The sequence below is a fragment of the Odocoileus virginianus genome, chromosome 6, assembly GCF_023699985.2.
Source record: "Odocoileus virginianus isolate 20LAN1187 ecotype Illinois chromosome 6, Ovbor_1.2, whole genome shotgun sequence".
Classification (NCBI taxonomy): Eukaryota; Metazoa; Chordata; class Mammalia; order Artiodactyla; family Cervidae; genus Odocoileus; species Odocoileus virginianus.
The window spans coordinates 9229150-9252530 of NC_069679.1; the positions used below are offsets into that span (position 1 = coordinate 9229150).

The following is a 23381-nucleotide window of genomic DNA, read 5'->3' on the forward strand; positions in this document are numbered from 1 at the left end:
GTAGCTTATTTTATACATAGTAGTTTGTACCTCTTAACCCCTTACCTCTATCTTTCCTCTCTACCTGTCCTCTCCCTATCAGTAAACACTAGTTTGTTCTCTATATCTGTGAATCTGTTTCTTTTCCATTATGTTAATAGTATGTTTTAGTTTTTACATTCCACATATAAGTGATATAATAAAATATTTGTCTTTCTCTGACTCATTTCACTTTAACTCATTTATTTTTAATCTTATTTATATATTCAATTAATTCTCATTTTTTTGTGGTAGCTGTATTCTGTAAAGTCACCACAAACCCTGAATGAGGAAATTCTGCACATTTATTCCTGGGGAAAATAAATACAGGATTTGGTTCCTACCAGCGGATGGGCACACAGTTTTCATATAATGATCAATACATGATTTGTTTTATGTGTTTCTGTTTAAAGACTCCTTTAAAGCAGAAATTGTTGATTCATTAACATAGACCTTATGGTCAACAGCACTAGAACTTGTGTCTGAACAAAGCTTATCTAACAATGTGATTTCTGCATAAGGCAGATCACAGACTTTTGTGCTTAGGAACACTAGACAGTATTTTGTATTTCCTAGGGGCCATTTTAAAGAGCAAAATCACCAGTGAAGAGTGCAAAAATGTGAAACACACAACACTAAATAGATTGTGGGAAAGGCATTTAAACAATAAACATAGTCTGAGAGCTGAGACAAGTAGGCAGATTGTTGCTTGTGTTGACCTCAACAGGAAACACGCACATCAAGTGACTCAAATGCATTCCCGCTTTACCCATGTCCACAGTGATCTCAGAAATGCTGCAAGTATAAGGGGGTTACAAATAAATTTTAGTGAATAGGCTTATTTCCATATATGGAATCTGCAGATAACGAGGATTGATTGTAGCTAAATTATTTAAAGTGATATTAAACTCATGGGATATAGACAAAAGCCATTCTCACGAAGGAAATTTAGAGAATAAGATGACATAAATTCTCACTCATTGACTCACCATTGACTCAAGTTTGGATTGCTGGGTTCTAATGCCACACAAAGTGTTAATCTCTGTTCTTATCACAGTTTAGCTAGCCCATCTGTGAGGGTTTAAGATGGCTGATGCCCTTGTGACATTGCTGATACATCCTGGACCTGGAGAGTCAAGCCCTCAGTCGCAGCCCTTGCATGGCTTATACTTGAAATGTTCAGGCAGAGGGTGGAGGTTCTTGGGTGTGATGGGAAAAGCAGTGGCCTTGGAGTTGACCTGCTGAATAAATTCTGCTAAATAACTGAAGTGCTCTGAGCCTGTTTCCTCCCTGTAAAATGTCTCAGGGAGGAAGCTCAGAGCAGTCGAGTACTTTACATTTGGTAACAAGGACCAAAGCAAAGAGTGAGTGGGAAGGATTCAGAGCACAGTAAAGAGCTGGGTAAATGTGAGGTGGGATGTCGCTGTCACCGTATTAATAACACCCATGGAGTGAGCCATTCTCTGAACTTAAGCCCATCGTCTGAGCTCCAGTTCAGTGGGGCCCTGTCATCCCAGAACCTAAAGAGACTTAAGCCTGGGTCAGCCAATGCCCTAGATGGAAGGAAGAGACTTAAAGACAAGAAGAAGCAGCTGTGGGGAAGCACTGCTCCCACCCTGAAGCTGGTTCAACCACTTGGGAAGACCAAGACCCCAGCTGGAGGAAGACAGAGGTCCTGGGGCCACTGTGAGGCCTCCTGAGCCCTTGGACACCCCAAACCCACCCACCTGTCTCTTCTGTCTCCCAGCACCATGACTGCCGAGGAGGACACCAAGTGGCTTCAGTGGGTGGCACAGCAGTTTGAGACCATTGCGGGAAAAGATGGGGAGATCAACCTGCAAGACTTCAAAAAAGCCCTGCAGGTGAAAGAGGCAAGTGTCTGCTCCAGAAGTGGGGACCCCATGCTTATATTTTGTAGAGGAGGAGCAATCTGGTTTCCAGGACACAGTACCTCACAAGGAGGGAAAAGTCTCTGCTACTGGGGCCCTTCCATCCATGGTGGTAGCCATGGCTTTCTAGGATCTTTCAAATAACACATGAAGTTGGAAATCAGTAGCTTGTCAAATCTTAAGAAATATTATTGACCTTACATTTACTGCCAGCCTCATGGGCAGAGGTGATGCCAAGACTTAAGTTTACTGCCAAAAAAACGAATTTTTCCATGGTTTGTACCCATTAAAGGCCTGTTTGCAGTGCCACACCATCCCCAGGCCTCTGTCTCGGTGTCATAGGTCCTCTGCCCATCCCCATAACAGCCTGCGTGCCTGACAAAAAGTAGAGACATGAGCAGAGAGGAGGGTGGGGTGAGCCTGCAAATGCCAACCTCTCCGCAGGTGTCCTCTGGGATGGCCTCTCGTGGTGGCCTGTATCCTTGATGAGAGTGAGACAAGGAGCATTTGAATGCCCCTGTTTGGATGGGAGGGCCCCTCACTTGCTGGTACCAGGGGCACTGCTTTGAACTCTAAACACTGTCTCCTTTCATAGTCAATATGGAGAAGGGAAAAAAGGCCTTCTGCCTAATTGGGGCTATAAGATATCTTAAGATGAAGACCATTCGGGATGGTAGAGTAATATTAGGAGAGTGATAAAGGCATTACTAAAGGGACCCAGGTGAAAAAGAGTGAGGCCGAAGCAGGGCTGACTGCCCACAGTGGACCTCGTGCTCATGAACCCACGCTTGTGAACTTAGATCAGACACTAAAGCCCTCAGGCCCCTTGCCCTGCCTCAGGGAGTAGATCTCGGCCTGGCATATCTGTGACACTGACCCAGCCTGTCTTCTTAATTTCTGTGTTTCCAGTGCCTAACATAAGACCTGCCTGGCAAGCGGGGGCTTGTGCAGATATGATTCTTGAATGAATGAATGGTTGAATGATGAATGGAGTGAGTGCACCAGCACTTGAGAACAAGTGCTGTTAAGAACAACTCTACATTAGGAGAACTTAATTGCAGGCTATAGGCAGCCCAAACAACAAGGCGAAGACATAGGTATTCAAGTGGCACCTTCTTTATAAAGCCTTCCTGGCTTCACTGTCCCTCGAGGTCACCCGAAGGGGAAAAAGACTGGACCTGGGAGGAGCCTGCAGGGGGACACTCAATCTGACCTTTTTCCCAAGTTGAGTAAGGGGCCACCAGAGGTCTGGACTGCAAGGCTGATGAGAGTGGTGGGTTATGGAGACAGAGAGCCTATGGAAATTACCAGGCCAGAGACGCAGAAGGGAGCCCAGGACCCAGACACAGGTCTATCCTCGCTACAGGGATCTGAACAGTTCTCCTACCAGAGCCCAAAGTTGTTCTCAGCTGACAGGATGGGCCATGGACACTGTCCCCTGGTGTGGCTTCATTGGGAAGATCACAGGCTATTTTCAGTCACTTGAGTCCTCCCTGAATCCCACCACCCCACGGCATATGTACACACACACACACACACACACACACACACACACACTCACACAGTGAATGAATTCAAAGCCCAAGCTCCATGGCCACATTTGTACCCATCTCCTGTCCTCCTCTGGCCACAGTCTTTCTTTGCTGAGAGATTCTTTGTCCTGTTTGACTCGGATGGAAGTGGCACCATCACACTTCAGGAGCTGCAGGAGGCACTGACCCTGCTTATCCACGGCAGCCCCATGGACAAACTCAAATTCCTCTTCCAGGTGTATGACGTCGACGGTAAGCATCCTTGGTGGGATGGGAGGAGGACTCGGAGGGAGGGACAAAGGGAACGGGCCGTCTCAGTGACTGCCCAGCACTGGGCTAATGTCTCCAGGTGAGGCTGACAGCTTCCTCCCTCTCTCTGTGGGTTCCCTGCCCAGTCTCTGGTCCTCATCTCCCTTTTGTTGGGGGAGAGGGTGGGACACCGGCAGGCAGACAAATGCCCTTCATTCAACTCACAAGAAGCCAGAACTTTCCTTTGTTATTTTCCATGATTGAAAAAAGAAATTGGTTTGTTGCTTTTTAATAATAGTAATAGCCCACGATGAACATTTAAGACAATATAGAATGGTTTAAAAAAGAAAACAGGGGCACCGGGATGGGGAGTACATGTAAATCCATGGCTAATTCATTTCAATGTATGACAAAAACCACTGCAATGTTGTAAAGTAATTAGCCTCCAACTAATAAAAATAAATGGAAAAAAAAAACATTCAAAACATGATAAAAAAAAAAAAAACAAAAATCACCCATTGCATTTTTCTATACTGCCTGTAACTGATAGCATATACACATTCATCACACATTTTAAAAAACAAAATGGGATTATAATACTATATACACTACCTTTTTTCACTCAGCAATATAAACAATTGATCATATAAGACTGCATTGCTTTACAACATCATTTTTATTATAGTAAAATAGTCATAATAAATTTATCACTTTAATCATTTTTAAGTGTATAGTTCAGAAGCATTAAGTAAATTCACATTGTTGTGCAACCTTCACCACCATTCGTCTGCAGAACTTGTTCATTTTTCCAGTCCGACACTGTACCAACTAAACAATAACTCCCTACTCCCCACTTCTCCAAGAATTTGACTACTCTAGCTACCTTATATAATTGAAATTGTATAATAGCTGTCCTTTCATAATTGGCTTATTGAACTTAGCATAAGCATGGTAGGCTGCAGTCCATGGGGTCGCTAGGAGTCGGACACGACTGAGAGGCTTCCCTTTCACTTTTCACTTTCATGCATTGGAGAAGGAAATGGCATTCCACTCCAGTGTTCTTGCCTGGAGAATCCCAGGGACAGAGGAGCCTGGTGGGCTGCCGTCTGTGGGGTCACACAGAGTCAGACACGACTGAAGTGACTTAGCAGCAGCAGCAGCAATGTTCTCAAGGTTCATCCATGTTGTACCGTGACAGGCTTTCATTATTTTTTAAGACTGAATGTGATCTGTTGTATGTATATACTACGTTTTGTTTATCCATTCATTTGTTAATGGACACTTGGGTTGCTTCTACCTTTTGGCTATTGCAAATAATGCTGCTATAAATATGGGAGTACAAATATCTCTTCAAGACCCTGCTTTTGGTTCTTTTGGTCATATATCCAAAAGTGGAATCACTGGATCACAGGACAATTTTTTTTTTTTTTTGAGGACTGCCATACTCTTTTCCACAGTAGTTGCACCATTTTACATTCACACCAGCAATACATAAAGGTTCCAATTTCTCTAATACTTCTACTTCTTTTCTTTTCTTTTTTTTTTTGATAACAGCTATCTAACGGGTGAGAAGGGGAAACTCAGTGGAGTTATAGCATCATTTGTAGTGACTGCATTATGTGCCACTGTGTGACTTTGACCCTATGTTCCATGAAGCACAGCCTAGTACTTAAGATCTCTGACCCTGAGACCAAGTTACCCAGGTTCAAATCTCAGCTCCACCAGTTGTTAATCATGTGACCCTGGGCAAATTGCTTAACTTTTCCATGCTTTAATGTCCCACGTAACACATGAAAATACTGATCATCATAATAGTACATACCTGTGAGGTTGGTAGGATTAAATTAGTTATGTAAACTCAAAACAATGCCTAGTTCAGGACACTCCTTTACAGGGGTCAGTTGTTGTTTATTTACTCAAACACCATTTCCAAAATGGAGAATTCCATTGTTCTCCCTCCTTATTTTGGCATCAAAAATGACACTGCAGTAATCATCCTGGTTTTTACATCGTTGGCAACTTTGTGGCGTAAAGAGTCTCTGAAAGCCCAGAATCATCAAAGGAAGGGACTCTGAGTGGGAAAAAGGCACCCAGTGAGCCTGGGGTGGTTGGTGAACCCAGACTGGGCAGGCCCCAGAGGTCATGGTTTGGAGTCTCCATACAATGAATACGTGGGGGGATCACGGGACTGGATTTGCATCTGGGAAAGCTCAACGCAGCTGCTGTTGTGCTCCTGGCACAGCCCTCTGGCCTATGGGGTTTCTCTAGCTCCTGTGTCATTTTGGCTATGAAAAAGGGCCTGTTATCACTTTGGAAGGACTTTGGAAGTCCAAATCAAGGAATTATTTCTTTTAAAAGAGACTGACACACATCCATAGTCTATTTGGATCAGATAGGGAAGGCTTCAACACATCCTGTGCAATAGTTGGTCTTGGGGTTGGGGGTCTCCCTCTTTCCAGGTTTTAAGAACCTGGTCCCTGGATTTATTTGTGAAGGAACTGCTCCTTCCTTTGCATTTTTAGTGGGAGTTTGCAGTGCCTTTGGGGCATAATCATGGATCACCTTCTGAATGTGTCCAAGATTAATAATATATCTCAGGGCCTGGTTCACACCCTCATCCTTTAGAATTCATCATTAGTAAGAAAAGGCCTCCACAGGTCATTTCAAATATGCTAAATCTCAGATTACTGCTGGGGCTACATGGACCCTGAGGAATGCGATAGGAAGAAACAAGTTGGTCCAGGGTTCACGAGTTTCTTGGCAGAGCTTTACTAAGGTTTGCTTTAAAGTATGGTTCATGATGGCTCTTGCCTTCATGGCTCTTGCCTTAGGCTCTTGCCTAAGCTGAAGGACAGGAGGTGTGACTAGAGAGTGGTGTGTTAGACTCTGCATCGTACTGTGATTACAGGCTTTGATTTTGGCCCAAGTACTGATCATAGTACCAATAGACTTTAGTTTATATGTAGCTACTTTCTTCCAAATACTACATTGTTGTGTTGTTCAGTCACCCAGTCGTGTCTGACTCTTTGTGACCCCGTGGACTGCAACATGCCAGGCCTCCCTGTCCCTCACCATCTCCTGAAGTTTGCCTAAGTTCATGTCCATCGCATTGGTGATACCATCCAGCCATCTCGTGCTCTGACTCCCTCTTCTCCCTCTGCCCTCAATCTTTCCCAGCATCAGGGACTTTTCCAATGAGTCAGCTGTTCGCATCAGATGACCAAAATACCGGAGCTTCAGTTTCAGCATCAGTCCTTTCTGCTTTATGATTATCTATTATCCTTGAACCAATACTGAAAGGGAGGAATAATTAGCCCCATTTTAGAGAAAAGCAAAGTCACAAGACTCTAAAGGATTTATAGCCCACCATCTAACAGTAAGGGGTAGAAGCATATTGTTACCTCATGTGTGTCTATATCCAAAACAAGTCAAGAAATTTCTAATCAAGGGTCCTACTACTTATGAAGAATGAAAATACATACAGAAAAAAAAAAAAAAAAGCCTTGGATCCCATCTCAGTTGATACAGTTGTTTCTCCAGTTAGTTCCAGGATCCTTGTGGATACCCAAACCCATGGATGCTCAAGTCCTTTATATAAAATGTAGACATACAGTCAACCCTTGATACCTGTGGGTTCATCCATCCACAGATTCAACCAACTGTGATTGAATTTGTAGATGAGGAACCCGTCTGTACTGAGGGTCAACTGTACTTTTGGCTTCCTTTTCACATCACTCTTAGCCACTCGTGTTCTCATAAGGTCACAACCCTGGACTTGAGGGACCAGTTGTGGCCTCTCAGGACAACATGGATGGATGAGCAGAGTCTGCTACAATTTGGGGAACAAAGAGAAACCTCTTCACCACCACCTCATATACAATTTGCCTCTGAATAATTGGGGCTCTGGGCACATAGCTCCTTATAGATTAAGTAAGCAAGTGTATCTTCTGGGCAGATGGTCTTGGAAGTTGAGTGGTACTTAAGAGAGGAGGCTGCAGATTCTAGAGGAAGGCATGCACTGAGGCCAAAGATTCTCCATGCTTGGGAAGGTGTTTGCCTCTGTTGAGCCCGGCAGTAGGGAGCCATGGAAGGTTTGTGAGCTGGAGGTGCCATATGTCCTTTGATTGCCTGGTCTTTACTCCTAAAGACATCAGGTTGGCAGAAACCTGAAAGAACAGCAAGTTAATCCCACAATGCAGTGGTTGTGCAAGGCAGGGGGAGTTTGCAAATACAGAGTGAGGTGGGAGGGCCGTGGGTGCAGGTCCCCACTAGGCTTCATCGTTGCCTGAAACAGGCAGCGGCTCCATCGACGCTGACGAGCTGCGCACCGTGCTGCAGTCGTGCCTGCACGAGAGCACCATCTCGCTGCCCCAGGAGAAGCTGGACCAGCTGGCGCTGGCGCTCTTCGAGTCGGCCGACAAGGACTGCAGCGGCACCATCACCTTCGAGGAGCTCCGAGACGAGCTGCAGCGCTTCCCCGAAGTCGTGGAGAACCTGACCATCAGGTACCGCCCTGGCTGGTGCAGCGACACAGCCCGTTCCGGGATTAGAGCCCAGGTGCGAAGTGTAGCCTGAGCACAAGCAGGATCCCTCGGCCTGGCCCTGCCCCGCCCCGGTCGGCCCCGCCCAGCCCAGCCCCTCGGGTTCCCACCCGAGGCAGCTTAGCTCCTCTGCCCACTTTCTCTTGGGGCCAAATGCCTGTCCTGCCCTCTGCAGGGCAGCTGTTGTCATGCGTGCATTTTCTACAGGGTTCCTTAAGAATCAACTCAATATTAAGCACCAGCTCTGTGCTGGGCATTTTTACAAGTATATCATTGCATAACATGGAAAAGGAAATTGAGGTTACATAAAGAATGAAGTAACAAAAAGACATTAAAACTATTTCACCTGAAGTAACACGCCTAGGTGCACACAAATAATTAGCAAAGACAGTTATTTATTCAACTTGTTCGAGCAGCTACTCTGTACCAAGCCTTGTTCTCAATAATGGCAGAGCTCTGCTGGGGCTGCATTCCAGGCTGAGACACAGGTAATTTATACCAATAAACAAGTACATAAACTAGACAAGTACAAATTTGATAGGCACTGTGGAGAAAATAATATAAAAATGGTGTAACAACAGACCTAAGTTTGTCTGACTCCAAGTTCTGAATAGTGCCACTTTTGTACTTCATTCTTTTTGTGTATTAACTTCAAAAATTTCTCAGATTCTTCCATCCGTTATGATTGTCTCCCCACTCAAGGTAGTTAAAAAACTATGGGTATGGGTATGGTATCTGACAGACGGGAGATTGATCCCAGCTCTACCTAGCTGTGTGACTGTAAGCAAGTCACTTGCCCTCCCTTTGCTGATGTGAAAGGAAGCCGGCCTGTTTGCTCCACAGCTCCCAAGGGTTAGCGGCTGCAGAGGGAGTGCGTCTCCAGGCTCCCACCCCGGTGGTCCCCACTGCGCCGCGCCCCTCTGAGTGGAGTCCTCTCTTATAGTGCTGCTCACTGGCTGACGCCTCCAGCTCCCCAGCGATGCCAGCGCCGACCTCGCCCGCTGACCTCTGCCTACTGGCACAACCACCGCAGCCACACGCTCTGCCTGGCCGTCTTCGTGGGCCTCCACGTGCTGCTGTTTGCCCTGGCAGCTAGTGCCTACCGGGCCTTCGGAGCCAGCGTCATGGTGGCCAAGGGCTGTGGCCAGTGCCTCAACTTTGACTGTAGCTTCATCGCGGTAGGGCTCTGTGGGCACAATGCAGGGAAGCGGGCAGGGGGGCTGATGTAGGCTCCTCTTAGACTAAATGACCCACGCATAAACACCTGCATTGGCAGTGCAGGATGGCACCTTAGAAATCCACTGGGCCAACACTCAGTGGTGGGGACTAAGGCTCAGAGAGGGGCAATGAGTTGTCTGTTGTCACACAGCAGGTAAATAATACAGCTGGCATTTGTGTGTGCTTGCTATGTACCAGTCACAGTGCTAACCACTTTCCATAGGGTTACTGACCCTCACAATTACCCTATGGTGGACCCAGATGAGGTTGAGCTAGCTCCTGTGAGGGCTCCAGCCAGAAAGAGAATACTTCAAGAGGCCTTGAATGCCAGAATGTGATCCTCTGGACCAGAGCCTGAGGTCTCCAAGTGTATTTGATAACACACTTCTACAACTGGAATGAAATAAAACTACAACAAAATAAACAAAAAACAAAAACCCCCTCCCAATTACCCAATATACGCTCACTTACTTATATGTATACCCTGTTATTGTTAGCCAATAGGTTTAGGCACAATATAAGTCAAGATTCATCTTTAATGATCAGAGATGTACATCTCTAGTTCAAATACTCCTTTTGACACTATCAGTTTCTTACTAGAGTGGGTTTTATTTTTAACCTCATAACTGGCCTCAGAGAATTCACACCAGTAGTGGGAGACACATGACTCATTTTCATGGTCACTTGCTCTTGCCTTATTAACACTATTTTCAATCTGCATTTTCTCTGTAGGGAATATTTTTAAGCTACTTGTCCTTTCTGAGGGGTAGTTAAGCTTACTTAAGTTAAAAGCAGTTAATGCAATCCACAAATTCACACAATAGGACAGGCATAAATTAAAGCAAATGAGTAAGGGAGAGGGCCCTCGCCATAAGCCCCTTAAAAAGTGCCGTCTCCCCTCAGGACATCTCAAGAACTACATGGGACATGGTGCCTGTCTGACCTATGACTAAATGAGGGCTCCATGTCTACACAGAGCCTAAATATTAGTAAAAGCTTATGTGCTTCCCACGGGTTGAGATAAAAGGAATACAAACATTCTATAAGATTTTCTCTTCCCTGCCCAGTTCTGGAGGTCCTACTTTGGGACCCCAGCTATGGATCTAGGGCAGCAATGGAATGCTTGAGGACAGGGGAGGTGGTGATGTCCCCTAGCCCCGCCCACCCTCCAGCCCTGCCCACTGCAACTCTGCCCATCCTCTGGCCCCGCCCACAACGGCCCCGCCCACCCTCCAGCCCCACCCACCACGGCCCCACCCACACAGCCCGCCCATCCTCCAGCCCCGCCCATTGGTAAGCACAGCCATCTCAGGGGGAGGCGGGGAGACACCTGCGGCGAAGGGGGGGCCAGGTTAGAGAGCGAGCCAGATGGGCTCTCTACCGCTTTGCTTGGCCAGGTGCTGATGCTCAGGCGCTGCCTCACGTGGCTGCGGGCCACGTGGCTGGCTCAGGTCCTGCCGCTGGACCACAACATCCAGTTCCACCAGCTTATGGGCTACGTGGTAGTCGGGCTCTCCCTCGTGCACACCGTGGCCCACGTGGTGAACTTCGGTGAGTAGCCTGGGGCTGGGGTGGGGTGGGGATCTGGGCTTTCCACAAACCACTAATTTATCCCGCTCCTGTGTCCTGGTGGGCGGAGAAGGGTGTCCTCCCCTTCTCCCCATAAGCTGGATGGGGAGAAGTGGGAACCCCAACAGGAAGGTGCAGTGGCCGATCTTGTCTTGTGCTCGTCTCCAGCGCTCCAGGCTCAGTCTGAGGCCAGCCCCTTCCGGTTTTGGGAACTCCTGCTCACCACGAGACCTGGCATCGGTTGGGTTCATGGCCTGGCTTCCCCGACCGGCGTGGCTCTGCTCCTGCTGCTGCTCCTCATGTTCGCCTGCTCCAGCTCCTGTGTCCGCAGGAGAGGCCACTTTGAGGTGCCCCAGACTTTCCCCTTTGCCTGGCCTATCTTGGGCTCCCACCTTCATTTCTTCCTTTTTTTTAAAAAAATTAATTTTTGTTGGAGTATCAGTTCAGTCGCTCAGTCATATCCTACTCTGCGACCCCATGAATCGCAGCACACCAGGCCTCCCTGTCCATCACAAACTCCCGGAGTTTACTAAACTCATGCCCATCGAGTCAGTGATGCCATCCAGCCATCTCATCCTCTGTCGTCCCCTTCTCCTCCTGCCCCCAATCCCTCCCAGCATCAGGGTCTTTTCCAAGGAGTCAACTCTTTGTATGAGGTGGCCAAAGTATTGGAGTTTCAGCTTCAGCATCAGTCCTTCCAATGAACACCCAGGACTGATCTCCTTTAGGATGGACTGGTTGGATCTCCTTGCAGTCCAAGGGACTCTCAAGAGTCTTCTCCAACACCACAGTTCAAAAGCATCAATTTCTCAGCGCTCCGCTTTCTTCACAGTCCAACTCTCACATCCATACATGACCACTGGGAAAACCACAGCCTTGACTAGACGGACCTTTGTTGTCAAAGTAATGTCTCTGCTTTTTAATATGCTATCTAGGTTGGTCATAACTTTCCTTCCAAGGAGTAAGCGTCTTTTAATTTCATGGCTGCAGTCACCATCTGCAGTGATTTTGGAGCCCCAAAAAATGAAGTCTGACACTGTTTCCACTGTCTCCCCATCTATTTCCCATGAGGTAATGGGACCAGATACCATGATCTTAGTTTTCTGAATTTTAAGCTTTAAGCCAACATTTTCACTCTCCTCTTTCACTTTCATCAAGAGGCTTTTCAGTTCCTCTTCACTTTCTGCCATAAGGGTGGTGTCATCTGCATATCTGAGGTTATTGATATTTCTCCCAGCAATCTTGATTCCAGCTTGTGCTGGATGAACCAGCCCAGCATTTCTCTTGATGTACTCTGCATAGAAGTTAAATAAGCAGGGTGACAATATACAGCCTTGACGGACTCCTTTTCCTATTTGAAACCAGTTTGTTGTTCCCAGTCCAGTTCTAACTGTTGCTTCCTGACCTGCATACAGGTTTCTCAAGAGGCAGGTCAGGTGATCTGTTATTCCGACCTCTTTCAGAATTTTCCACAGTTTATTGTGATCCACACAGTCAAAGGCTTTCGCATAGTCAATAAAGCAGAAATAGATGTTTTTTCTGGAACTCTCTTGCTTTTTCGATGATCCAGCAAATGTTGGCAATTTGATCTCTGGTTCCTCTGCCTTTTCTAAAACCAGCTTGAACATCTGGAAGTTCTCGGTTCATGTATTGCTGAAGCCTGGCTTGAAGAATTTTGAGCATTACTTTACTAGCGTGTGAGATGAGTGCAATTGTGCAGTAGTTTGAGCATTCTTTGGCATTGCCTTTCTTAGGGATTGGAATGAAAACTGACCTTTTCCAGTCCTGTGGACACTACTGAGTTTTCCAAATTTGCGTGCAGTTTTCCAAATTATTGGGATAATAAGTTTTCCAAATTATTGGAGTATAATTGGTTTCTATTGTTCAGCAAAGTGAGTCACCCACCTTCATTTCATGCTGTGCCCCCTCCAGCTTACTCCAGAGCCCAGGAAGTTCCAGGTGGTTTACACACTATGGACATGTGACTTGGGTTCTGCCACTGAACTGTGATTTTTTGTCTGGCAAGTGAAAATGTTCTGCTCTAGAAGATTCTACCTTTTTTGCTGGCTTATCCTCTTGCTCTAATTGGATTTAACTAGGCTCAAGATGGCACAAAGAGGGCAAGAAACAAGCTCTTGAGAGTTCTAATCCCCACCCCACTCCTTATTGATCATTCCACTGCTGTCATTTATAAAGTAGAGCTGTGTTCTCTACCTTTGGAGTTATTTTAAAAATCAAATGAGATAATACAGGTGAAGTCAATAACTATACACACCTAGCACGTGGGCGCTCTACAGGTGTTAGGTCTAGCTTTGCTTCCTTCTCTCTAGCCTCCTGGAGATATAAAAGGTCCTGGAGGGTCTAGTTTGGAGATTGTGTCCCCTGGACTGATTTGGTCATAGCAGAAAAATATATGTATATATACAATCACCTACTCTGAGCCAACAATGATCCTTTGAAGTCATAATCAGCATCCTCACTTGACCCACAAGGAATCTGACTCATAGAAGTAACTTATCAGACCGAGGCCACAGAGCTAGTAGCCGAGCAGGTGTTAAAACTCGGGGCTTTGCTCTTGCTTCTCTACTGCCAGAATATCATTGCTCTCTTTCCTTCCTTCTCCCTGAGAAAGGGTCAGTGGGTCGGGACACTGGTGCTGATGAGCCCATCAGAGGGGGCAGTCCACCCTGCCCAGAACACGCCCAGGCAGATGTTCCAGGTGTTGGTCACTGGTGCCAAGAATCTTCACTTACAGACTCTCTGAGCCAGGCCCTCAGAACAAAGAGGCAACAGAGCTTCTCACCCCCAATCTCCTACCCAAGCCTGTTCCCAGGAGCGGGTGTGTATGGCCAAAGCTCTGGGCGCAGTCCTGGCTTTGAGGATGACCATGAACCTTGGCTCTGTCCCCCCCCTCCATGCCTTGACATTTTACTCCCCCATCTCCCACAGGTGTTCTACTGGACCCATCTGTCCTACCTCCCCATGTGGCTCCTGCTCATCCTGCACGGGCCCAACTTCTGGAAGTGGCTGCTGGTCCCTGGCACATTGTTCTTCCTGGAGAAAACCATCAGCCTGGCAGCGTCCCGCATGGCGGCCCTGAACATCGTGGAAGTCAATCTCCTCCCTTCCAAGGTACAAAGGGGGCCCGAGGATCCAAGAGGTGTCCCAGGTGGTGGGGTGCAGCACCTGGGTACTCTGTTAGACCTCCACCCCCAGGAAATAGGGAGCACAATGCAGGAGACAAGCAAGTGCAAGACTCGGTCCAGCCCTGCAAGAGTGACGCTTCTGGGAGGGGAATGGTGGGTAGGCAGGGTACTACTAAAGGCCAGGTGTGCATAGAACACCTTCAGTAAGTATGTGTTACATGTCTGCAAGGTGGCAGGCCCTGCGCTTGGTGACAGAGATGCAGAGAAAGTGGAGGCACTCTCCTACTCTCCATAGACACACAGGATAATAGGAGAGTCAGCCCTTTCATCAGTGCAGGGCTGTGTTGGCAAGAGAAGAGGAATCTCAGGAGGCGTTAAACTCTGTCTTTGAGAGATCAGAAAAGCTTCAGAATGAGAGGGGAGCTGCCTTATCAGGGTTTTGAGAGATGAATAGAAGTTTGTTGGATAGACAAGACAGGGAAGGGTATTGCTGGGAGAAGGAACAGCATGGGCAAAGGCAGTAGTGAAAGGGAACACTGTACTGAAGGGACTACAGTAATTTGGAGCCGAGGTGCCAGGGAGAAGCTGGAGGGGTGGGCAGGGCCTAATGGTGAGTGGCCTCACTCTGCAGACCACGGGAACCCCTGAGCAGGGTGGGGAGAGGATGGTGGTGTTGAGCTGGTTTATAGTCCAGCTGGACTTCTCTAGTTGCTCCGTGGAAGATGGCTTAGAGAGGACCACTGGGGCGGCTGTTGCACATACGCAGAGGAGAGCTCATGAGAGCCTTGACCCTGACCAGGGTGAGGAGGGGGCATATCACAGAAAGACTCGAGAGGCAGCTGGCTGCATTTGGGGTGGGGGTTGGTGGGTGGGGGAGGAGTCTAGGCTGTCTTGCAGGTATCTGAGTAATTGGGGCCATTTTTGGAGAAAGGGCCGGCAGTTTTGGGGGGGCTTGACTCTGAACAACTTGGAAGTGAGGACACGGAAGCTGGATAAGAGACTGAGGTTTGTGTCTAGGCCCTGGCATCAGACAGAGTGGTTAGATTCAGATCCCATGGTTTCTTAGCTGGTGCTCTTGAGCAAGTCATTTAGCTTCTCTAACTCAGTCTCTCCTCCGTGGAGGGGAGAAAGATTGACATTCGTCTCACGGAGTTGTAAGGACTAAAGGTAGCGCTTAAAGAGCTCCACACAGCTCTGGCACCTGTAAGTGCTCAATAAACCAAAGTTACTCTCCAGGAGGCTGTTGTATCCTGGAAGAAATGCCTGTTCCTGGTTGGAATGCTAGCCAAATGCCACAGCAGTTCCATAAAAGGGGCTGGAGCAGTCAGGGGGCTTCACAGAGGAGGAGGGCCACTAGGAAGCAGTATTTACACCAGAGGAAGTGGGATCACACCATGAGCCCCGCTTCAGACACAGCCTACCTCCCCTTCTCTGATTGCCACCTACCACCCATTGGCAGATGTGCTGGAGGGTGAGCTCCCACTCAGAGACACAAAAGGTCTCATGTCATGCTGGCCTGGGTGATGGTGGAAGAAGATGGCCCAACCTGTGGTCCTGGGGCCCCTGGCAGCTCTGGGTCTGCACGGATGACCCTGATCTGTTTCTCTCCCCAGGTCACGCATCTCCTCATCAAGAGGCCGCCTCTTTTTCACTACAGACCTGGTGACTACTTGTATCTGAACATCCCCAGCATCGCACGCTATGAGTGGCACCCCTTCACCATCAGCAGTGCTCCTGAGCAGAAAGGTAGGCCTGCACCAACTCCACCAGTCCCTCAGTGGGGTGTTACTGAGTCCCTGCCACGTGCTGAGCAAGGCTGTGAACCAGGAACACATGGGGCAAACAAGACCCGGGACACAAACCCGGCCTCCCTGGTCTTCCTCTGGAACACGGGGGCAGATGAGCAGATGCTGACTAAACGGGGTGATCGGGGCTCTATCGGCTTCTGTGAGGGTCACCGGGGAGGGCCTTACCTGGTGGGGGAAGTGGGCAGGGTGGCCTTTCAGCTGAACCTTGAAGGGTTTATAGGAGTTTACTAGGTAGGAGAAGGGCATGGGGGTGGAGGCAGAAGGGGAAGCATGAGACCTGCAAACCTACGTAGAGGGGTCTGATGTAGTTTGGAGGGTCAGGTGGAGTAGGGAGGAAGGAAGCAGAGGTGAGTGGAAGGAAGAGAAGGTCAGAGAAAGGACCGAAGTGGCTGGCAAAATTGGTAAGAGCTAGTGTGGGGTCAGGAAGGTCTTCAAATGCAGGGTGAAAAGTGGAATGGCACAGGCAGTTGGGAGCCTGCAAGGGTCTTAAGCAAAGGAGTAGTGGCTCAGATGAAGGGGCACCAGGGCATTTCCAGAGGGCTGTGACAGACAGGAAGCCAGGCTTCCCCACTCCATGTGGGCATGAGACCTGGGGAGCCCCAAGGCAAGAGAATCCCTTCCCATCCTTCTCCCCCATCCCTGACCACTTCCATCCTCTGGGTGCCCAGCACCCACAGAACTACTCAGCTGACCTTCTCTTCGCCCAGCTGTCCTCCAACCCCCACCCATGCATGTGCCTGCATGCCTGCCTTCTGGTCCTGGGCTGTTGGTGGGGCCACAACCTGGACCTCTGACCTCTAGGCCAGGCCGGGGATTAGCCTTCCCATCTCAAGTGCTGCTTTTTTTTTTTTTTTTTAATATTTATTTTTACTTATCTGTCTGGTTGTACTGGAGCATAGTTGTGGGATGGGAGCTCTTAGTTGTGGCACATGGGGTCTAGCTCCTTGACCTGGGACTGAACCCAGGCCCCTGCACTGGGAGCACGGAGTGCACTGGACCACCAGGGGAGCCCCTCAAGAAGTGCCTCAGACAGAGGAGGCCTTGTATGGCCTGGTGCAGCGAGACCCTTGCTTGGCTTCATGAGAGGTAAAGGTTTCTGGTTGCCGGGATTCTCTGACCCTCCTCCATGGAAAGCTGTAGTTTCATTCACGATGCCTCCCACCCCAGCCCAGGCCCCACCCCGGGCCCAGCTCCCACAGCTCAGGGCATAGACCCAAGGCCAGGGTTCCCCACGAGAAGCTGTATAACACCTGCCCTGGAATCACATGAGTGGAGACCTGGATGTACAATGGGGTCAGGGTGAGGGTTAGAGAGGATGGATTATTTTCTTCCTATTTTTATTTCCCTTTTTCTTTCTTTCTTTTTTTTTTTGCTGTTTTATAAAGAACAGATATGCTCCTGGAAAATTCGGACAGTATAGAAATATGTGCCAAAGAAAATTAAAATCCCTCAAATAATTCTACCCAAGGAAAACTATTGTCAATCATTTGGTGAATAGCTTTCCAGATCTTGATGTATCACCATGAATAATCAGATATAGAGATAATTCTGCATATAAGGGATTATGGTTTTGCATATAAGGGATTACACTGTTTTGCCATCCACTTTTTCTCCATGAATAATATGTCATGAAGGTCTTTGCATGTCAGTTCTTTTAAAAGAAGAACTTTTCCTTTTCATGGCTGCATGCTATTCCAGTGTATTAATAGTAATAGGATTATAATATAAATGTGTAATTTATTTTACCAGTTTTTTAAAGTGTTTATTTATTTATTTGGCTGCACTGGGTTTTAGCTGTGGCATGTGGGATCTAGGTCCCTGACCAGGGGTCAAATCTGGGGCCCCTGCATTGGGAGTCTTAGCCACTGGACTGGGGAAGTCCCTATTTGACCAATTCTTGAAGGGTTTCTTCAGGGTCTCTGCTTGGACTCTCTTAGTCCTGAGCCCCCTGCAGTAAGTGAGTCCACGTGGGGGCTGGTAAATCCTCTGATTTTGTAGAGCTGGTTTCCAGGATCAGGAGTGGAAGTTAGGCTGGCAACTCTGGCTGAACTGAATTTGACTGGCATTTGAGAGGCCTGCTCCATCTGAGCCACTGTGTGAGGCAGTTCAGGGTGTATCTGTGCAGACGGGGCACAGCACAGCCCTCCTGCTGCTTTGCACCTTGGAGGGGAGGGAGTGCCAGGGAGGCTCCTGGGAGCAGGGGTCCCAGGACCTGACTTTTTCAGTCCACTCCGCACAAAGCTGTGAGAGCGTGAAAGTGAAAGTCTCTCAGCCATGTCTGACTCTGAGACCCCATGGACTATGTGGACTATATGGTTGTTGTCCATACTTTGACATGTCATTCACGCTCATCACTGATTCACATCTCCAGTGACCACGCAACTCCTGCTGCATCTCGTTATTTCATGTATTAACAAAAAAGCACATGTGTTTTTAAATCAAAAAATTTTAAAATTTATTTTGGTAACAGTCTCACCATAATTGGTTTCATTCATAATTTCTACAAATATTATTCAAAGTATTTAAAAACCTTATTTTGAGAAGGAGTTTATCCTTGCCTTCACAGGACTGCCAAAAGAGTTCATGATTTAAAATAAAAGAAAAAGGATGAGAACTCCAGACCAGGAAGTCTCTTAGGGGCCTCCTTGCTCTAATGTATGTTCTTTCTGGTACCCCTCAACACCCTTCTACCAGTCATCCACTTAATAGGGAACTTTAGCAAACACCCTCTGCATCCCAGACACAGAGAGCAGTGAAAGCTACTGGTCCCACTATTGACTGAGCACCTTCTGTGTGCAGAACCATTAACAGGCCTCTCATAGAATGTGGGAGAGAGATGGTCCCCAACCTTGCTGAGACCCTGGCTTGATGGAGGATGCCAGGCCCTCACCTCTAGGGAGCCCCCAGTGTGCTCAGGACCGCTCTGACCCCTGCCTTGGCAGAGGAGACTGAACATGTAGGTTGACTTCACTGAGAAAAATTGCAAGGTCTGCACCAGAGAGGCCAGCTCTCCCAGGCTCATGGCTGTGGCTGCTAGTTCGGACCTGAGGAAGGGCGTTCAGAGGAGAGCCTGAGGGGTGGATGCCCAGTCCCAGTCACTCCAGTGAGACAGGTGTCCCTGTGGAGACCGGCACTGACCCCTCACCGCCTGCCCTCACCCCTCTTGCTCAGACACCATCTGGCTACACATCCGGTCCCAGGGCCAGTGGACCAACAGGTTGTTTGAGTCCTTCAAGAAATCAGACCCACAGTTCTGTGGTTCCAAGAGGCTCTCGAGGAGGTTGGAGATGAAGAGGAGTCAGAGGAAGTCCCAGGTAAGTGACTGAAGGGGATAAAGGGTCCACCGTGGTGACAAACCCATGGGGACCAAGTTGCCTTCTTAGCTGGCAACCCCTGAGCAGTTGTGAACACTGGCTGGGACAGCACAGAGGGTAGGCCAATTGAGAATGTGTGGTCCAAGAACCTCCTGGAATCCGGACCACACCTGATCCTTCCTGGTCCAGTGTGCTCCATTAGAAGGCAGGAGACAAGGCAAAGAGGGGGAAATTGAGAGGAGAAAAATCCGTTTCTACCTCTCTGCTCTAGTATTTTCTAACTGTATGGACTTGGGCACATCTTTTAGCCTTACTGAGCCTCAAGTTGTTCACCTATGAAATAGAGGTGGTTCCTTGGCTCTCCTTTCTAACATGATTGTTTTAAGGACCCATGGAATGTATGCATGTAAAGTATTGCGTGAACTGGGCAGCATGGTCCAGGTGGACCATTCATTATCCTTATCAGCACGACCACCACCACCGTTATCATCACCACCACCATGAGTTTAACAATCTTTTGAACCCTGATGAAACCCATACAATTGACAAACTGCCAATGAATACAGGCTCTGGGAGGCTTGGAAGGAATGCAGAGATGTCAGAGCAGCACTTGAAGAAGCAGGAATCGATGTAGAAGGCTGAGGGTGCCTGAACACTAGAAGGCTGTGCCACCAGGCCTGGAATCAGGTTAATAAGTGGAAACCCTGCTGAAGGTCAAAGGAAGAGATTCCCCCAGGTTGACCCAGCCCTTCCTTGCCCTCGTGGAATATAAAGTCCAGAGAAGGAACCAGGTGGAATCCTGCCTGGCCAGACCAGAGGGCCCTTCTAGAAAGTGCCAAGAGCAGAACTTTGGGGAATGGAGAGATAGGTAGAAACAGGCAGGGTGTTCTTTCCTGTTAATCAGGGGAGACCTCCTGAAGGAGGAAGCTGATCTTCAAAATCAGGTGAGTGCTGGCACACTGAGGATTGGTGGGTAGATATACTAAAAGCTGACTTTCCTTGGGGTCTCAGGCACCACTGCCAAAGAGTAAACGGGCACAGGCTTTCTGGTGGACAGTCTGGCTATATGTGTCTGCATTTTAAATATCTATACACAGTAGCTTACAAGTGAAAGTGTTAGTTGCTTAGTCAGGTCTGACTCTTTGTGACCCTGTGTACTGTAGCCCACCAGGCTCCTGTGTCCTTGGAATTCTCCAGGCAAGAATACTAGAGTGGGTAGGCATTCACTTCTCCAGGGGATCTTCCCCACCCAGGTATGGAACCTGTGTCTCCTGCATTGCAGGCAGATTCTTTACCATCTGAGCCACCAGGGAAGCCTTCCTAACCGATGGCTTAGCAATGCCATTTTTAGGAGTTTAATCCTAAAAAGCTATTTGGACATGTATGCAAGCTCATTAACCACTTCGTTCATTCATTCACTTAGCAAATATTTAGGGCTTCCCTGGTAGCTCAACTGGTAAAGAATCCACCTACAATGCAGGAGTCTTCAATTCGATCCCTGGATTGGAAAGTTCTCCTGGAGAAGGGAAAGGCTACCCACTCCAGTATTCTGGCCTGGAGGATTCCATGGACTCCATGGGGCTGCAAAGAGTCAGACACGACTGAGCAACTTTCACTTCACTTATTGAGCACAGGATCTACTGTTTTCCAAGTATTATTCTAAATGCTGGAGATTGGTCAATAAGCAAAATACCCATTGTCACTGCTTCCAGTCCAGAGAGGGTGGTGGACAGTAAATACACAATAGAGACATAATGTGTCACATGGTAATAAAGACCATGAAGAAAATAAGTCGGAGTAAAGGGGAAGAGCTGTTTTATACACCATGGTTGTTAACAATAATGAGAAAATGAGTATAATCAAAATGCCCAACAATAGGGAAGCAGTTTAAAAAATTACCAATCACCCTTCTAATGGAAGAGTAAGTTGCCTAAAAAAGATTATGTAAATGTATATGCATTAGCATGTAAAGCGAGCCAAGAAATAGTAAGTGGAAAAGCCAAGTTACAAAGTAGTATGTTCTGTTTATGTGAAAGTGCGTGTGTGTAAGTCTGGAAGGACAGAAAATGGTTAGAGAAGTTGTGTTTCCTGATTCAGGGTGCTTTTTTACTCTATCCTTTAAAATTCTGTAGTTTCTGAGTTTCTGTTTTAAATTGTATTGATTTATGATTTAAATAATAAAGCAATATTTGTTTTGAAACCAAGCAGGGCGTGCAGCCGCAGCCCATCCATTTCCGAGCCTCAGCACAGGGTGCGTTAGCCTCCAGCACGGAGGTGGTTGTGGAGCTGACATCCTACCGGCAGGAGGGAACTCCGTGGCAGGAGCGCGAAGGCATGGTGAACACGGGGACAAAGGACAGGACTCGGGCACAGAGGGAAGCTGCAGCCGAGGACCGGGCCCTGGTAAGGCTGAAGAAGCTGGGGCTGGGGGTTGGAGAGCCAAAGATTCTTCTCCCAGGAATGGTGGGTGGGTCCTTGGAACTTGGAAGAGAGGGCCCCAGTCAGGAAGGACCCCACACCACATGGTGTTTCTGCAGCCTCTCACCTGGATGGCAGGCACCTTTGTAACTTTTATCATATTTACTTCCCATAGGTAGTATCTCCCACTGAATATTTCTCCTTACATCCCAACAGTACTTTAAACTTAATTGTATTTTAAAAGGACTCTTTAGATTAGTGTGTTTAATGGAAAATCAGTATCATGTGCCATAAAAAAGATAAGTCTAAAAGCAAAAACAATGTTATTAAATTCTTGCCAGATGTTCCTGCCTGTTAAATGAGGCTCTGAGCCTGAAGCTGCTGTCTTCGGCTTGTTCCCTCTCTGTCTCTGTCACGCTCTCCCTTTCTTTCTTTCTCACATCGTTGAAAGGAAAAAAAAAAAAGAAGAGGGAATAGTGTTAGAGGTTAAGGGGATATAATAACCACGATGTAAGGCTTTCTCCTTGCAATAAGAAGGATTTTTTTTAAACTGTTAGAGGAGCAGCCCTCTCACAGCGCACCTCCTAAACTAACCATCACAAGTAGTTCAAGGCCAGCCCCGTGGAGGACCCAAAATTCAGCTGCCCCTGGACAAAGGAGCAACGTGGCGTGATGTGGTGAGCGCAGGACAGGCAGACAGAGACCCAGGCTCTCCCCCAGCTCTGCAGGAACTTGAGTGAATCATTGTCTCACTCCCAGATTCATCTTCTCTTCTATGAAAGGAGGGATTTTCCTGGATGATTGTGAAGGTCACTCCTAACCAGAGAGAAGCTATCACAGGCCTCTGAAGCCCTTTTGTGGGTCTGTTTCCTTCATCTTCAGGCAGGAAGCACATGAACCTCAAGGAATCTGGTCTGGCTGTGCTCAGCGCTGGAGGAGTCAGGCAGAGCAGGCAGAGGAGGCCTGCTCCCTGCCCTCAGGGGGCTCCCCATCAGCGAGCCCAGGGCAGGGTCCCCAGGGCAGGGGTGAGCTGTGAGCCAGGCCAGCACCTGGTCTTTCTGCTCGGGGACGCTGGGCAAAGACTCTAGGAAGGTGGCCACTCCAAGCAAGGTGCACACTGAGGGATGCGCAGGAATTTGCCAGCTGGGGAAAAGGAAAGTGTGGTGTGCTCTGGGCACAGGGAAAGAATGTTCAAGGCCAGGGTGTGTCTGGAAACATGAAAGCAATTGGATGTAGCTGAGCCCACGAGGCAGGCGGGCTGAGTGTTCTCCTGTCACACCTGACACTGACTTGTATTGGACCACAAGAGCGATTGTTAAATTTTCAGGAATTTTGAGAGCCTGTTTTTTTTTTTAATTCTTGTTGTTATTTATTTTTTATTGTTGGCTGTGCTGAGTCTTCATTGCTTTGCTTGGGCTTTCTCTAATTGCGGTGCTGGGACTTCTCATTGCAGTGGCTTCTCTTGTTGTGGAGCACGGGCTCTAGGCTTACGGGCTTAGTGGTTCCAGCATGCCACCTCAGTAACTGGGGCTCAAGGGCTCTAGAGCGTGAGGTGGGTGGGGGAAGCCAGTTATTAAAACCAGTCATTGGTGGGAGCCGTGATGACAGTGTTTACATCAGAAATCTCGACACTAACAATCAGGAATTTGATTTTGGTGGTCCTTTCTTCTGAGGAGGAG

At 47.9% G+C, this 23381-nt stretch overlaps 1 protein-coding gene across 1 annotated transcript in view; it reads left to right on the top strand.

Annotated features, from left to right (window-relative positions):
• The window catches only part of NOX5 (NADPH oxidase 5), a 37228-nt gene that overhangs the window by 2643 nt on the left and 11204 nt on the right, over positions 1 to 23381 (top strand). The window contains exons 2-11 of the mRNA XM_070468710.1: positions 1766 to 1889; positions 3541 to 3691; positions 7983 to 8193; positions 9173 to 9407; positions 10845 to 10998; positions 11185 to 11363; positions 13966 to 14148; positions 15776 to 15908; positions 19142 to 19284; positions 21490 to 21687. Coding sequence (XP_070324811.1) covers positions 1766 to 1889; positions 3541 to 3691; positions 7983 to 8193; positions 9173 to 9407; positions 10845 to 10998; positions 11185 to 11363; positions 13966 to 14148; positions 15776 to 15908; positions 19142 to 19284; positions 21490 to 21687 — 1711 coding nt within the window. The remainder of the gene's footprint in view (positions 1 to 1765; positions 1890 to 3540; positions 3692 to 7982; positions 8194 to 9172; positions 9408 to 10844; positions 10999 to 11184; positions 11364 to 13965; positions 14149 to 15775; positions 15909 to 19141; positions 19285 to 21489; positions 21688 to 23381) is intronic.